This window comes from Struthio camelus, chromosome 6 (assembly GCF_040807025.1).
Source record: "Struthio camelus isolate bStrCam1 chromosome 6, bStrCam1.hap1, whole genome shotgun sequence".
Classification (NCBI taxonomy): domain Eukaryota; kingdom Metazoa; phylum Chordata; class Aves; order Struthioniformes; family Struthionidae; genus Struthio; species Struthio camelus.
In genome coordinates, this window is record NC_090947.1 from 5222568 (window position 1) to 5236762 (window position 14195).

The 14195-nt window shown below is 42.1% G+C and overlaps 1 protein-coding gene and 1 long non-coding RNA gene across 4 annotated transcripts in view; both read left to right on the forward strand.

Moving 5' to 3' along the window:
- The window catches only part of BARD1 (BRCA1 associated RING domain 1), a 47007-nt gene extending 42154 nt beyond the window's left edge, over positions 1 to 4853 (forward strand). For 2 of the 3 annotated variants that reach the window (XM_068947876.1, XM_068947878.1), the window contains 2 exons: positions 2517 to 2614; positions 3289 to 4853. In XM_068947876.1, coding sequence (XP_068803977.1) covers positions 2517 to 2614; positions 3289 to 3618 — 428 coding nt within the window. In that variant the 3' untranslated portion in view covers positions 3619 to 4853. The remainder of the gene's footprint in view (positions 1 to 2516; positions 2615 to 3288) is intronic. The other variant, XM_068947877.1, reaches the window with a different exon arrangement.
- A 3558-nt stretch (positions 4854 to 8411) lies between these two features.
- Positions 8412 to 14195, forward strand: part of LOC138067607 (uncharacterized) — a 38623-nt gene continuing 32839 nt past the window's right edge. Inside the window, exon 1 of the long non-coding RNA XR_011141793.1 lies at positions 8412 to 8669. This is a non-coding gene — a long non-coding RNA (uncharacterized lncRNA). The remainder of the gene's footprint in view (positions 8670 to 14195) is intronic.

Genomic DNA, 14195 nt, shown 5'->3' on the forward strand with positions numbered 1-14195 from the left:
ATTATAGCCATTATTTGAACGTACAGCTAAACGATGGTTCTGATGACATGTGACGTGCCACTTGCCTCACCTCTCTATTCCTAATGCTCTTCTCCTGCTCTTACCCTGTCTGTACTGTCTCTTTCAGCGCTGATACTGTTACCACTGAGTCATTGTGCTGTTGACAGTAAAATTGCCTCGAAGGATTTCAAAGTCTCAAGCACCACTGCAGACCTCAAGGGTTGTAGCGATTTTCTTCCCCCCCCCCCCTTTGCTACCTGCACGCAGACAAAGCCTTAGAGAAGAAGCAGCTTGAAAAGTCCCTGAGCCTAATGGTCCCAACAAGCATTTGCTCTTATCTATCAAATGTGACGGGACCCGTGAGTCGGAGTAAGTTCTGTTTCTACATCTTCCATGAAAAATACATTCTGGAAGTGCAAATATGCTATTCTTCCATCACCAAGAAACATACCTGGAGTCTGCTGCTCCACAAAGAAGTGTGTAGGCCTGCCAATGTCATCTCTTAACGCATTTATGAAAACATCTGGGCACTGAAAACTTGCATCCAAGGCTTTTTATCCTATCTGGAACACATAGCGTACCTGCCACAAAGCTGTTAAGACAGCTCTGTTCTGATTCTAGTTGGTTAAGAAAAGTTAAAATTAATGAGAATGCTGATCATGGAAACACTTACCATACAAATGGTCTGTTTGCATGTTTGTTTCGGGTTTGTTTTTTTTTTTTCTTAGAGAGCACGTTTAATGTGTGGATTTTATGGATGGTGTGAAAATAGGATACATCTAGATGAGTCTCTCCTTTTGCTGTCTTGGACGATTTTTATTACATGTAATGATGAACTTTGGCGCACAAATTCCTTGGAGGACTTGGCAGTGGGAAAGGGACAGACTTATGTATGCCAAACAGACTTAATGTATTTTGCATTTTCTGCTAAAACGGACATCCCACTAACATTACAGTTACTTTCATGACTTAACTTTAGCTTTTTTTCAGGGAAGTAACTCTACAAAAAGACATCATAGTGTTCTGCATTCACTCAACCTTTTATTACTTTCAGATCAAATTTGTTCCATTTACTGATGCTGGCACTAGCTGCTCAATTTGTGATGTACCCAGCTTATTTAAAAAAAACAACAACAACAACAACAACAAAAAACCTCAGTTCTGTAGCAGAAATCCTTGAAATTGAGCTTTAGATGGCAGATTGAAATAAAACATATTCTTCAAAATGAATGGATGGTTCTGTTTTTAAGACTAGATGACATGGCTTCTCCTTTATTGTAAGTTGTACCTATTAACATCTGCATTTTCGTGGAAGGAAATAATAGCTTTAGAATAAGTTAGAAGCAAATTAACAGAGGAAATCTTATTGACTAGTGATCTTTTTAAAAAAAAAAAAAAAAAAGGTGGGGGGAGGAATTATTTGAATAACTTTGATTTATTTTTGAGTTATGAGTACCTTGAGTACCTTATCAGTATTCAGTACTGTTGTCAATGAATGTGTAAGTTACTTTTCCAGAAAATACATGACTAGGTTGCCCTTCAAGTTTTGTATAAGTTCCTGTTAACTTTGGTTGAAGGAATTGACTAAGAGGTGTGGATACTCTACTTGATACTTGTATGTGGAGGGAGGTGTGTAGTGTTGTAGTATGCAGCTAGTCAGTACTCCTTTTTTCTCTTTAATCCTCATGAACTGTTTCCAACATCAGCTTTGCAGACTTTCTCGGGTAATTTTTATTAATGAGTGCGTTGCATGTGCAGGCAAAATGTTTCATCCTTGGATGGGTGACGAAAGCAATTTCTCTTTCCAAGTCAGGTCAGGTAGTGTGTTTCACTAATGGTGGAGATACCTTAGCATCAGCGCGTTCTGGATGGGGAGAAAATAACTAGCCTTAGAACAAGGTAAAACCGTGCTGACTTTTAAAGGCAATCTCATTATGCAGCGATAGTGTAACAGTGGCATTCATTTCTGTAACTAAGGTTTAAATTTCCAGTTTGCGCTGATCTTGGAGACCTTGAAATCCCATCTGATTGTTATTTGAGTCCATAACTGTTCAGAAACAGCTTTGTACTTGCTTTGTAATTGCTCTTTATCAGGCAAAAATTACTCTAATTTTGTAACTGCAGAGTTGGTTCTACACGCTGGCTTTAAGCTTCCAAATGATCGGCAAATCTGACATTTGACATAAAGTGCTTGACCTTTAGTGGGTGAGAGGAAAAGCTAATAATTCCTAGTTTACAGCACTGATTTTAGTTTGCTATTTCTTCTCTCCACCTAACTTGCGTCTTTTAGAACTATTGTAAATTCTTTTCAAGTTGGAAAAAAAGTTTTTTTTTTTTAAAGCAGACAAGCTTTGCCATATTTATACAATGTTTTGTATTGCAGGCAATCCTTTTTATCTTAGTGTAACTGGATAGTCCCTAAAAGGAAATGCAAGCCTCTGTTAAAATATGGGAACTTCTCTCAAAAATAATCCTGAGAGTTTGAACTGATGCTTTCCCTATTGCTGTTGTTCAAGGGGTACAAGCCTGTCTGCAAACCACAGTTCGAGAACAAGAAGAGAAGTATGAAATCCAAGGTGGCCCACAAAGAGGCCGGCTCAACAGGGAACAGCTGGTGAGTTTTATTGCTTGAGACAGATTGTCTTAATGACCTTTGGTTCCTGTCTTTTTGCCCTGTGCCACATGTGCAGGTGCAATAGATGTAAAATTTTAGTGTGTTCCTGTACAGAAATTTGATTATGTGCAAGGTGATGGAAAGAACTGTGAGCATCCGTGAAGCAGTCATTTTTCTCTGTTAGGGGCTATGTTGCCTTAACCTTGTTAGGGGAAACACTGTTGCATTCATGGGGAAGCTCTGTGGCATGGGAAGTGATGCCTCCCTGGACTGCTCTGCTTTAGAACCTAGTTGAAATGACCTATAAGAAAAGGCAGATGTTTGTATTTCCTGTTTCATTATAGGACCGCTTTATATATTTAACTGGAAAATTCCTGAGTTACAGTGGAGAAGTTCATTAAATCTTTTGTAAGAGTAGCTAGGAATGTCATGGATCAAAACCCTGTTGTTCTGGAAAATAGATGAACATTAAGCTTTACTGTGTAAGCATGGCTTTGCTTGGCTGTGTACATATATTGAGGATCTTATTTGCTAAGTTACTGATCTAGCTTCTGGTTTTGATTTATTTTTTTGTATTTTTTGTAGATGATGGTTGTTCGTTTTTGGCGTTTTACCTGTGTGTGCAGTTGTGAACATCTGTGCTTACACTATTTTTTTTTCCCCCGTCCACTTAGCTGCCAAAGTTGTTTGATGGATGCTACTTCTATTTTTTGGGATCTTTCAACCGCCACCAGAAGAGTGATCTCGTGGAGCTGGTCAAAGCAGCAGGAGGACAAATTCTGGTTCGGCAGCCGAAACCTGACAGCGATGTGACGCAAACAATCAACACAGTGGCATACCATGCAGAACCTACTTCTGACCAGAGATTTTGCACACAGTATGTCATCTATGATGTGTCTTCTAAATTCAAACCAGAGAAAATTCGTCAGGGTAAGGTCTGGATGGCCCCCTCCAGCTGGCTTATAGACTGTATGATGTCATTTCAGCTGCTGCCAATAAAGTGAATATCCCTGTATCATGAGCAAGATTTTACAAGTGGTGAACCCTGAGCAGTTGGAAAACGCTGGCAAACACTGGTCTGTGTTGGGGGAAAGTGAAGCTATGATTCCTCTTTTGCACTTAGGAATACAGGAGAGCTTTGATTACTTCAAATGATTTATGAAGATTGCTGTGATATGTTGGAATAAGTGAACTTGCTGTGGAGAAGGGAGGTAAAGATACTGCATTGAAAAATGGGCCTTTAGTTATTTAGTAAGCTTTATTTTACATTTATCTTCAGTATAATGATCAGTGACATACTTTGCAACTAAGATTTTACAAGAGACAGCCTCTTATAGCATTCTTGATTTTAAACCAGCCCTTCATATGCAGTAGAGCGTGACCACATTTCTTTTGCATCTAACCTCTGGCAAGGATCTACTGTGTGTATCAAGATCTCCCAGCCAGGGCGAAATTCATATTTAAAAACAAAAAGAAGACTTTATGCATTTTAATGTAGTCATTTGCCTATGTAGACATATCTTCCGTTGGACAACACATTACGTTCTTTATAACTTGTTACAGCTGAGCATTGCAGGAAATTCCTGTCAAGGTGTCATAGGATAAGCTCTGTGGAAATTAAAGCAGAACTAGTGGGCTGAAGTCATATGACAGTAGACAGTTTTGAAACCTCTGTCTTTAAAAATCTTGATCTAAATTCAGTTATTTGTAGTAAGAGTAATGCTCTGTCCAGATCCATCTTCCTTCACACTTGTAAATGTATAATTTGTATTAGATTCTATTTTCTGGATGTTCTAAAGTATCAGATTCTCTGTAATAATCAGAAATATTACTGTAAGTAGAAGTGATTGATATCATGGTTACTTTATTGGGAAAAGAAATGTAATGACCACAGAAAATAACTATGCTTCACTTTTTGCACAGTTGTACTAGCTTATCTGGCTACACTGGAGTGATGTTTGATCCTTGCATATCTATAATCATTTTTTAATTCTTTCATAATTAATAAGTTACTGTTAGAATTTTGCTCTTTCTCTCTCTTTTTCGTAAGAACTCTGTGTTCTTACGTCATGTAACGGCCTTGTATCTCGTGTGTTGCCCTAGTTTTGTAACTCGTAACGTGAAGATGGGGTCTCATAATGATTATTACATAATGAGAATGATGGTTATGGGGTAAAACCAAGTTTCTGTGTTCATGTTTTTGTATGTAGTCTTGTAATAAAACCTCTGATGCCAGTCACTTTGGAGTACCTCATGGCTCGGGTTTAGCAGCAGAATAGTAGTCCATATGTACCTCAACAGGTAGATGAAAAGGTAAGTGCTTTTATGTGAATTTGATACAGATGTGAAGATAGCGTATCCCATCTGCTAGAGTAGCTCTTCAGTGTAAGAGACAGTTGTTTTCTGTAACTGTTGCCATTGAAGATCCTACACCAGTTTTGAGTATCCTTTGTACAACTCTCAAATATACTCTTCACGTGTAACAGGTATAGTTTTCAATAGCATCTGCTAGACTTTTGGTGCTGGAGTGTCTTTGATCTATCCCTTAGGCTAGACTGAGTCATTACTCTTCACTAAATGCAGTTCTCAAGTACTTGCTTGTCTGTGTGACCAAGCAAAAATGCAAGGCTCACTAATAAATGGAACAACCCATGGGATGGATGGGGTTTTTTGTTTTTTTTTTTTTTGGGAGGAAGGGTTTGGTGCAGATAAACACTAGCAGAAAATAAGCTATTGAGTCAGTGTGTGGACTTGGTCATTTATTTTGACAATCGTAGCTCATTTTAACTTGACATTTCATAGCGCATCAGTATACCTATTGCAGTATTCTTTACAAAAGTAGCAGTGAATCTCAGCAAGAGTTTTATGAATGCAGCTTTTCTGCTTTGTGCTGGAAATGAATTTGACCCTTCTGTAATCTTTGCCTATCCCCTGTAGAAGCTAGGGATATACACACTTCTGGGGCCGTTGTTCTTTCCTGGGAGCTGAAAACTGCATTAGCGTATGGCCGTTAATTTTTAAGCCACACGTTTAATTTGTCCTAAGGTCTTGTTTTTAATTTTGCTCGCATGTGCTTTGATTCCTCTGAATCAAGTCATATTTTTCAAGCCAAGTTACTATCAAATCACATTAAGAATCCCGTGGAACCATACTGGGGAGCAGTTCTTGTTATTTTAAGTGAAGTATATTCAAGATTGACTGTGGCTCATCTCGTTCAGGTCTCTTCAGGGATTCAGAATTTGAGTCCAACCCGCTTGCATAGACTTCTGGACTTATAAAGAGTGGAATAACTAGATTTTGTTGCCAGAATTGAAGCAGATGTAAAATCACTCCTGAAGCAGTAGGTAAGTGTAGAAAAACTAGAGTTCAATGACAGACCCTGCTTATTATTCACAACTGTTGCTGCTCATTATAAGCAGGGGCAGCACTGAATAAAATGTGTCTAGAAAGAGGCTTGTATTAAGGATAAATCAAGTTCCTTAGTCCAGTGGATGAGTTTTGACTCATAAAAAAGGCTATAAAACCATGAATCATGTGGAGATGGGTGCGTAGGGATCATTTTTTTACTGTCCCTTCTAGTTCAAGAACAAGGATGCATTAAAGGAAGCTAGTAGGAGGCAGGCACAAAATAGAAGAGTTATTTCATGCAATAGGGGTGGACTTGTGGAACTGATAGCCAAAGACTGTTCTGGGTGCTGTATGTTTTGGTATGGTCTGAAACGGGCCAGAGGAGTTCATTGAAGAACATCTGTTAAAGGTTACTTAAGAGACAAAACCCATGGCTAGCTCAGGAAACTCCTCCGAACTGAAAATAGTTGAAGGCTGGGGAAAGTGTCATTAACGAGCATCGATAAATGGGACATTTAAAGAGGTATGGGTCCAAGATTTGCCTTCTGGATTATGAAAACTTATTATTCTTGAAATCCCCCCCTTGAAAATGCTGTGGATGTCAGAAAGGCTAGTGACTTTCAGGCAACTTCCTTTGAAATTTATCTATGTATTTCGTGTAAGCTAGTTATCTGGGACACCTGCTAACACTTTCAGTAGCAATGTCTCAAGCTGAGTGACATCAGCTTGACGTCACTTAATAGTAGATAATTACTTTTTTTAATCAATATTTTATAACCTTTTTGAGTGGCTGTGACCTCTAGTTTAAGGCAGATTGTTTGGCGGTTAACCAGTATTGGGGTGTGTTTTTGTTTTTTTTTTTTTTAAGGGGTGGCTGTGTATAAAAGTGAAATGTGAGAGTATGGAGGTTGCTTTCTAGCATCAGTGTTGTGGTAGATTCAAGGCAGTGTAGTTATAACTCGTACTTCTAGATGTTTCTGTCTTAAACTGCTCGTTTTCACAAATCTTACAGGCTCTTCTTATCGCTGAAACGTCTTTCCACTCTTTCTGACGTAACTGAGATGAGATAATCTCTTTCTCTCTCTCGATAATTAGCTTTTCTAAGAAATATTTATATGGTGGGCACATCAGAGGAGGTGTAATGATGGTGGAGACACCTTGTGAAATAACTTTCTTAGAACTTTGTTCCTCCAGATGTAAAACGAAGTCTTTTCTGTGTTGCTGAGCCTCGAGGCTTCACGTGGTGTCTGAGATGCTCAGAAGTGAGCATCCTCTGAGAAAGAAGTGCGTGGCCCCTAAAAAGGACTTACCAGAGTAACGCAGGTGAGCTAGCTGTTGCGTTATTTTTGCAAGTGTTTCAGGGAAGCGGGTGATAGAAAACAGCAATAGCTCCTTTTGGTCTCAAAGCAGAATTAGCACATCTGGGAGGTGCTCGTCTATCTTATCTCATCCTTCTTTCTAATGAATAGCAAGCATGGAAAGGTCCAAAGACTTGCACCTCTCCCATAACAACGGTACTAGCAAGTGCTTAATCCAAAGCTTCTACACGGACTTTGTTATGCCTGACGTAAAGCCTCTCGTCCACTCTGCCGCAAGAGCGAGCGGAGTTTTGACTCCACTGACTGAGGCATTGTCCAGTGTCCTAAGGCCAAATTTCATCTGGAAGGATCAGTTTGTTTTATGGCATAATTTTCCAGTAGATCAGCTCTTTTGGCTAATGAAAATATTGCAGATATCCTGCTCAGGACAAAGATGACGGTCTGGATGGCACAGACCACTGTAAAACTGTGTTGGTGGGGATTATTTGGGGAAAACATATGGATGCCTGGGCTTTCTGTGCTGCTTCTGATTTTTGATTGCTCAGTTTTGCTGCGAGGGGGTATAGGGGAGGGGGAAAAACTTATTACTGCCAGCTCGGCAGAGCCATAGAGGTGTTGCACAGCAAACTTGCCTTCTGGCCTGTCTCCTGAACGGGCAGCACTGCCAGCAAAGTTTTATCCTGGGATCTTCGTTGCTCGGGACCGAGGTATGAAACACAGAACAAGGCTTCCCACCTCCCCCCTTAAGCTATTTTTGGTATACTTCAGTGCTGGGTAGTAACCTATTTTTGCTCTTGGAAGCAGGGTAAATTTGATGCCGGTTTAATGTCGTTAATCAATTTGGCCTCTGTGTCATTTTTCCGACTTTCTTCCGTACTTTCCACCAGGCTGCTTTTTCTTGCAAAGATTTGAATCTTCCTCTTTGATATCAAAGCAGACGCAGACCGCGCTGTCTTGCAAAAGGCAACCAAGCAGGCTTAAATATCAGTTTAAAAACTATAGAAAGATGTCTTTGGATGGCCAGATAGTATCAGTCAGGAAATGGAAAATCTCTCTTATGGAACAAATGAAGATTCAGCTGTTTTTAATAGTACAGCATGTTTTATCTTTTCAGACTTGTTTGGTTTAAATTAACAGTGGTGTAGCTAGTGCTAAATTACCCTTAAAAGCAGGAGAACGTTTTGTATGCAACCAGATGGGGAGAAGAGGAGGAAATTTCCCACTTTCCCTTTATTTCTAGGGAGAAGATGCATTTTTTTTTTCTTCTGTGCTTCAATCTAATTCCCGGCAGGAGGTCTAGTCTGATGAAGGAACAGAAATGTCGGCTCCTGCTGCATATGTGAGAGGCCGATGTCATTCACCGAACAGAGACGCTGAAGCAGCGGCAGGTAATGGGACGGCTGGTGCCCGTGGTTTTATTATGCGGCAGGGGTGGCGATGCCTTGCACCGGTGGGCGCGGGAGGTGTTGTGCACTGCAGCTCTGAGAAGTTAACCGTGCAGAGTCACTGATAGCTGCGTTACGGTATCTACTGCCCTGGACGTCAAGGCGTGTTTAAGAAGCAGCGGCACGGTTTCTTCCCTCCTGCGCGCAGTTGTAAAGCGGAGCAGCCCCTTCTCAGGCCCGACTTTATTTTGGTGCCGTTTCTATTCAGTTGCGCTGAACGCGCCGAGGAGCGGCGCTGTGCGATGGTGAGCGCCGCACAAACGTGTGCGGCGCTTCCCTTGACAAGCCCGTGCTCTGACCGCGCGTACAGTGGGAAGGGGGTTCCAACCGTAAGGCAAGAGGGATACGAAATGGCAGCCAAGCTGGCAGTCGTCTTCAGCTTGCTAGACTGGTAAAAGCTTAATTATTTCTTGAGCCAAGTGGGCTAGGTTTGTTTCCTGCTAGCTTAGCAAGCTGAACTAATTCTCTGAAGCATCAGGTAAGTACTTGGGGAGGGGGAGCAGATGGGAGACCACCGCTTTGGTCAGCGGTCAGCTGTGGCTCAATTGTGATGTGAAGGTGAGGCTTTCTGATTGCCCTGGGCACTACTCTGCTTTCCCTTAGAGAGCCCTGGTGTCTGTGCGGGGTTTGCCCTGGGTTACTGGTGTCAGCCTGATGAGGGAAACGCTTCTCTCTTGCTCTTCTGGAAGGACAAAGTTGGAGCAGCTGGTGTCAAATGAAACCCAGAGCAGCTAAGGCCTTGCATATATAGCGCTAGTCCAGCTGGAGATCATGGTCTGTAGCAAAATTTAACTTTTTTTCTGCAGCATAAAAGATCTGCAAGAACATTAAAAAAGAAAGCAAACTGGGAGCCTTTTAATTGAATTAAATATTGATATGGATAATACGATCAATAGCGTATTGATTGCGTTAGCCGCAATAATGTTTAATTCAATAAGTCTGCGGTGCTGAATCTTTTTCTTCCCCTGTTTTTTTTTCTTTTACCCTGTGCAGCAATGTAATGCCAATATGCTCGGCCTTGCTGTGTCCCCGTGCTTATTCTAGGACAGCTAAGAGCATGATAGGACCGGGAGAGGGCGAAGGAGCCAGGCTGTGCTCCACGTTGAAATCCGTCGTGGGCCGTCACGTTGACTGTATAAGGCCAGAGTCGCCCACATGGCTGATGCAACCTGACTTCAAAACAGCTGCCCTTAGGGGATGCTTAGTTTTTGAAGACTCTGCTGTGGCCCTCACACAAGCAATGTTGATTGTTAATGTAAATATTGCCCATGACCCCTACGTGCTTAGCTTCTGGAGCCTGATACAATGCTTCATTCCTGCTCTTAGCGCTTGAGTCTTGGCAGCTGTGTGAAAATGGAAAGATTTTCTGCCCTGGAGCTCTCTAAAGCAGTCATAACGTGCTGCTGAATAGGGGCCAGGTTCTGGTTTTAAACTCATCCAACCTTGAACAATTTTATTTGTGGTTATAGGCAAACAGTTTTTATTAAATTAAAACTCAGTTTCGCTTAACTGAAAAATTGGAGACAGATGTTCTCCTCAGATCAATCCACATACAGGACAAGTTTTCTGGTCCCTGGTTTTTGGCTTGCTGTGCACCTGTTGAACAAGCCGTGGTGAAAAAGTCCATGAAACAGCCTGGAATAAGTGTATGGTTTTTTTTCCCAGTGATGTCCTTTTATGGACTCTCCCGAGACTTTGCATGCACTATTAGCTTGTGTTTTTAGAAAAACTGCTTAATGAAATCGACCTTGACTCAATAATGAGTAACAGAAATTGCGTACCAAATTAGAAGCTCCTGCGATCTGTGCAGCAGCATATGTCTGTGTGGCTTGAGAGCGGGGTGTAATTAGCTAGTTCAGGTCGTGCCAGCTACAGAGTTGCTCTACCGCACACTGTGGGGCGCTAGACTGGCGCAAGGAGCTGGGTAGGTGCTCAGCTGTTTGATCTACCCTGCATCCTGGGCTAGGATAGCACAAAACTGGTCATGCCAGCAAGGCAAGTTGGTACCATGGTGTCCCTGTGGACGTTGAGGATGCTCTCACCAACAGACAGGGGAGGTGCAGGGAGACAAGGACCAGAATTTGATCTACAAAATGTTCTTGTTGCATTCCACCTACATTTTGCAAATCCAAGGAAAATCCCATAACCTTGCTTTTATTTTCGCCTCAGTTTAGACTCAGTCCCTATGTGAAAGCCTCCTTTCCATGGCTACTGACCACTACTACCAGGTCCTAACAGCATGTGGGTGCAAGAGGGACAGGTCAGTGAGCTCATCTATAGAAAGCTGTCAACTCAGACCAGGTTTGCAGCTAGCTAGATGTTTTCAGTTGTTTTTGAGCACCTGCAACCAGGGTAGTGGCCCTGGGGATGCGTTGCCTGTTCCCACGCCTAGTTAGCGCGCGCTAAGGTAACTGTTGAAACTGCCCTTATGCATTAAGTGATAATATTCATTTCTCCTGGTCTCGTCGTTTCCCCTTTCTTTTCCTTTCCCCAGAAGAGAAACGCTTTTAAGCAATACAGTTTCGAAGCTAACTGTCTAGCAAGTGAGGAAATCCTCAAATGAAGAAATTTGAGGCAATTTTGTGTCAGCACGTTGTTACCAACTTAAATGTCATGGTCACTTCCCCTCTTCAGTTCCTGCTTCATATGGTGCCCAGGCTGCTCCTGGTATTTCTTTTATCTTTAGGGCAAGTGTGGGTCCCAAGACTTTGATCTAGCTGTTTGAGCAGGCAAAGCTGCCTCGTCTCTCATGATAGCCTCCATCAGCTCAGCGTGTTTGCACGCTGGTGCAGGCAGACCAGCGAAAGATGAGACAGATGGCGAGGAGAAGGGTTTGTGTGGCAATGGAAGAGGTTTATGCAGGCGTTTAAAAGTTCTGCCCCTCGAGGCAAGCGACAAAATTGCCCTGTAAAAGGAGTAGCAAAGCTCATTTTCTAAATCTTAACCTCTCAAAGTCCTTTTCCAGGGTTTCTCTGTGGTAGCACTGCACAAAGCAGAAGCAGGCAGCTTTCTTTAATCATCTTATGCTTGCAGCCACCTTGCATGGGTCTCTGCCCCTGCCATGCCTTCTTCAAATTTTTACACTCTCATTCGCGGCATTATAGCACATTATAACATTAGCACACCGTGGTTCCCAGACATTTCCTACTAATGGATTTTGCATTAGTAGCTAGTATCGGGAAATCTAGTACCAAAAGGTTAATGTACATCCATTAGTTCTTTTTCCTCCCTCTTCTTTATGTGCTAGTAGAGGACAACCAATTTCTCTAAATACCTTAAGTCTGGAAAGGGTATGGAAGCACTTGAAATTCCGTATGTGCAAAGCTGTGGGACTATTACTGTTGTCCTCTTTAAGCGCTGTGGGCAAAGTAGGATTTGTAGATGTTGAATGATACTTTCAGGTGTTTTCTAGCCTCCACAGACTTTTTTTTCTTTTCCTTCTTATTTTCCCCTCCCCTAAGAAATCATTTGAGATCTGCTCTTTCCGTTGAGTGGACTACTTACTCTGGGTCTCCTGTGTCGCAGGTGAAGCTCTGCATTCACCCATGTGCTCCTTTCAGCTATAGGCAAGCCGCGGAAGAATGGTATCAAGGTAGTTTAGACTGTTGACTACCACGTAGACAACTGAGCTAGCTTTAAAAGTTAGGCTATTTCTGGACCTGCATCAAATGGTTTTTCCCCCTCCTTCCCCCAAAGCCAACATGACAATTTCTGTCCTGATAAGAGGGAGGCTGAACCCTAAGTGTTTCTCATTGTGGTCTCTTGCCAGAGCCTTAGACAAGGTCAAGTTTTTTCCACTTAAGAATCTATTGCTCCAATGATCACAAGGAGCAAAGCCTCTAAGAGGATGAGGCTGTCAGGGAGTACAACCTAATGCAAGCTTGTACACTTGGTAAAGGGCCTGGGAAGAGCTAGGGAGGGCTGGCTGTTGTTTTTCTTCCTGATATTTTTATGATTTGCAGAACTTAACATGTTGCTTAACTAAAACCTTTGGTTTAACCGTACGGACCTTTAAAAGTGAAGAATTTGGATCCTAATTCTTCTGTACTGGCTGTCTTCATGTTTGGCACTCAGTCAGCGTGGGCTGAACCTCCTCACCTTTGGAGCCACCTATAGAAATCTTCATGGAAAACCACGCCATGCTCTAAAGTTACCTGCTTTCATCCTTGGCAGAGTTGAGGAGCTGTGGAGCAGGCAGCAGAGCAGATGCAGGGAAGACATTAGTACATTTAGATGACACATGGTTAGCTCACTGCTGTTTGAAGCAACAGCTCCTGTTTCCTCAATCTTCTCACTGCTATTTCCAGGTACCGTTTTATTCTTTGGATGGAGCTTTCACATCTGGGTGACAGCATTAAAATCTGTGGTCTCTGGAGAAAGTCTGCAGTTGCCTTATTTGAGTGCCAATGTGGGCACCTCCATGAGGAGCATTGCAGGTTGGGGTCCTGCAATATGGTCTTTAGGTGAAGTGGGGGGGGAGTTGAGTACGCAAACAAATCTGGATATAAGAGTGCAGGCCAAAAGGGGGGAAAAAAAAAAACCCATGTGCTTTAATTCACTAACGAGGAACCATCCACATCTTTCCACTTCTGATCCATATCTTTCCTTTTCTATTCTAATGATAATTACTGTAGCAGTTTATTAACAAAGAAATCATTTGATGGCTTTCACATATTCCCATACTTCACGTATCTAACAACCTATTGATTCGATAGCTTGGCAGCGTTCCTGATTGAGGAGCTAGAGTTTAATTTCTTCTTTTTTGTTTGTTTTAAAGCACTTTGATCATTTCGAATGCAAAGGATGATTATTTTTCTGGTTGAAACAAGGGAAGAATTGCAGATCGACGGTCTGCGGCATGTTCTTGTGTGTGTGATCCCTACCACATCCATGCTCAGAGGAAGCATTGTCTGCGTTTTCTCATAGAAGGACCTTGAAAGATTGCTTTCGGGTTGGATTTCTGATCCCTGCACTACTACAGTCAGCATGTGGGATGCTGAAAAGGTGTGCAACACACATGCAGAGGGGTAATTTGCCCAAAGGCAATAACAGTATTTGATACTATTGATCATCTTTTTATTAAGATTTTTCCTATTAGCAACTGTATGCTCTGCTTTTTATTGGCCCCTAGCTAGATGCTGCTTGGGAAATGCTTTATAATGGCAATGAATTTTCATGGCAGAGCTAAAAGGCATTCCAACACAGCAGTTCAGAAGGCCCAGGCACTGCAAGAGCTGCCAGAAGCCTACGCAGCATGGGATGAGCGTGCCTGCAAAGGCACACAAGTCCAGGTCCAGACCCTCAGAGCTAGCCAGGTAGCCAGTCTGCCACTTGCACTCAGACGAAGTGTGTATATGAGGCACGGAGCAGGCTCACAGGAAGGAAGAAGATAAGGCAGTGTTTCTAGAAACAGTGCGTGGCATAAATTGCTTGTGCGCGTTGCTCTTCTGCTTTTTGTGTTTTTTTCCA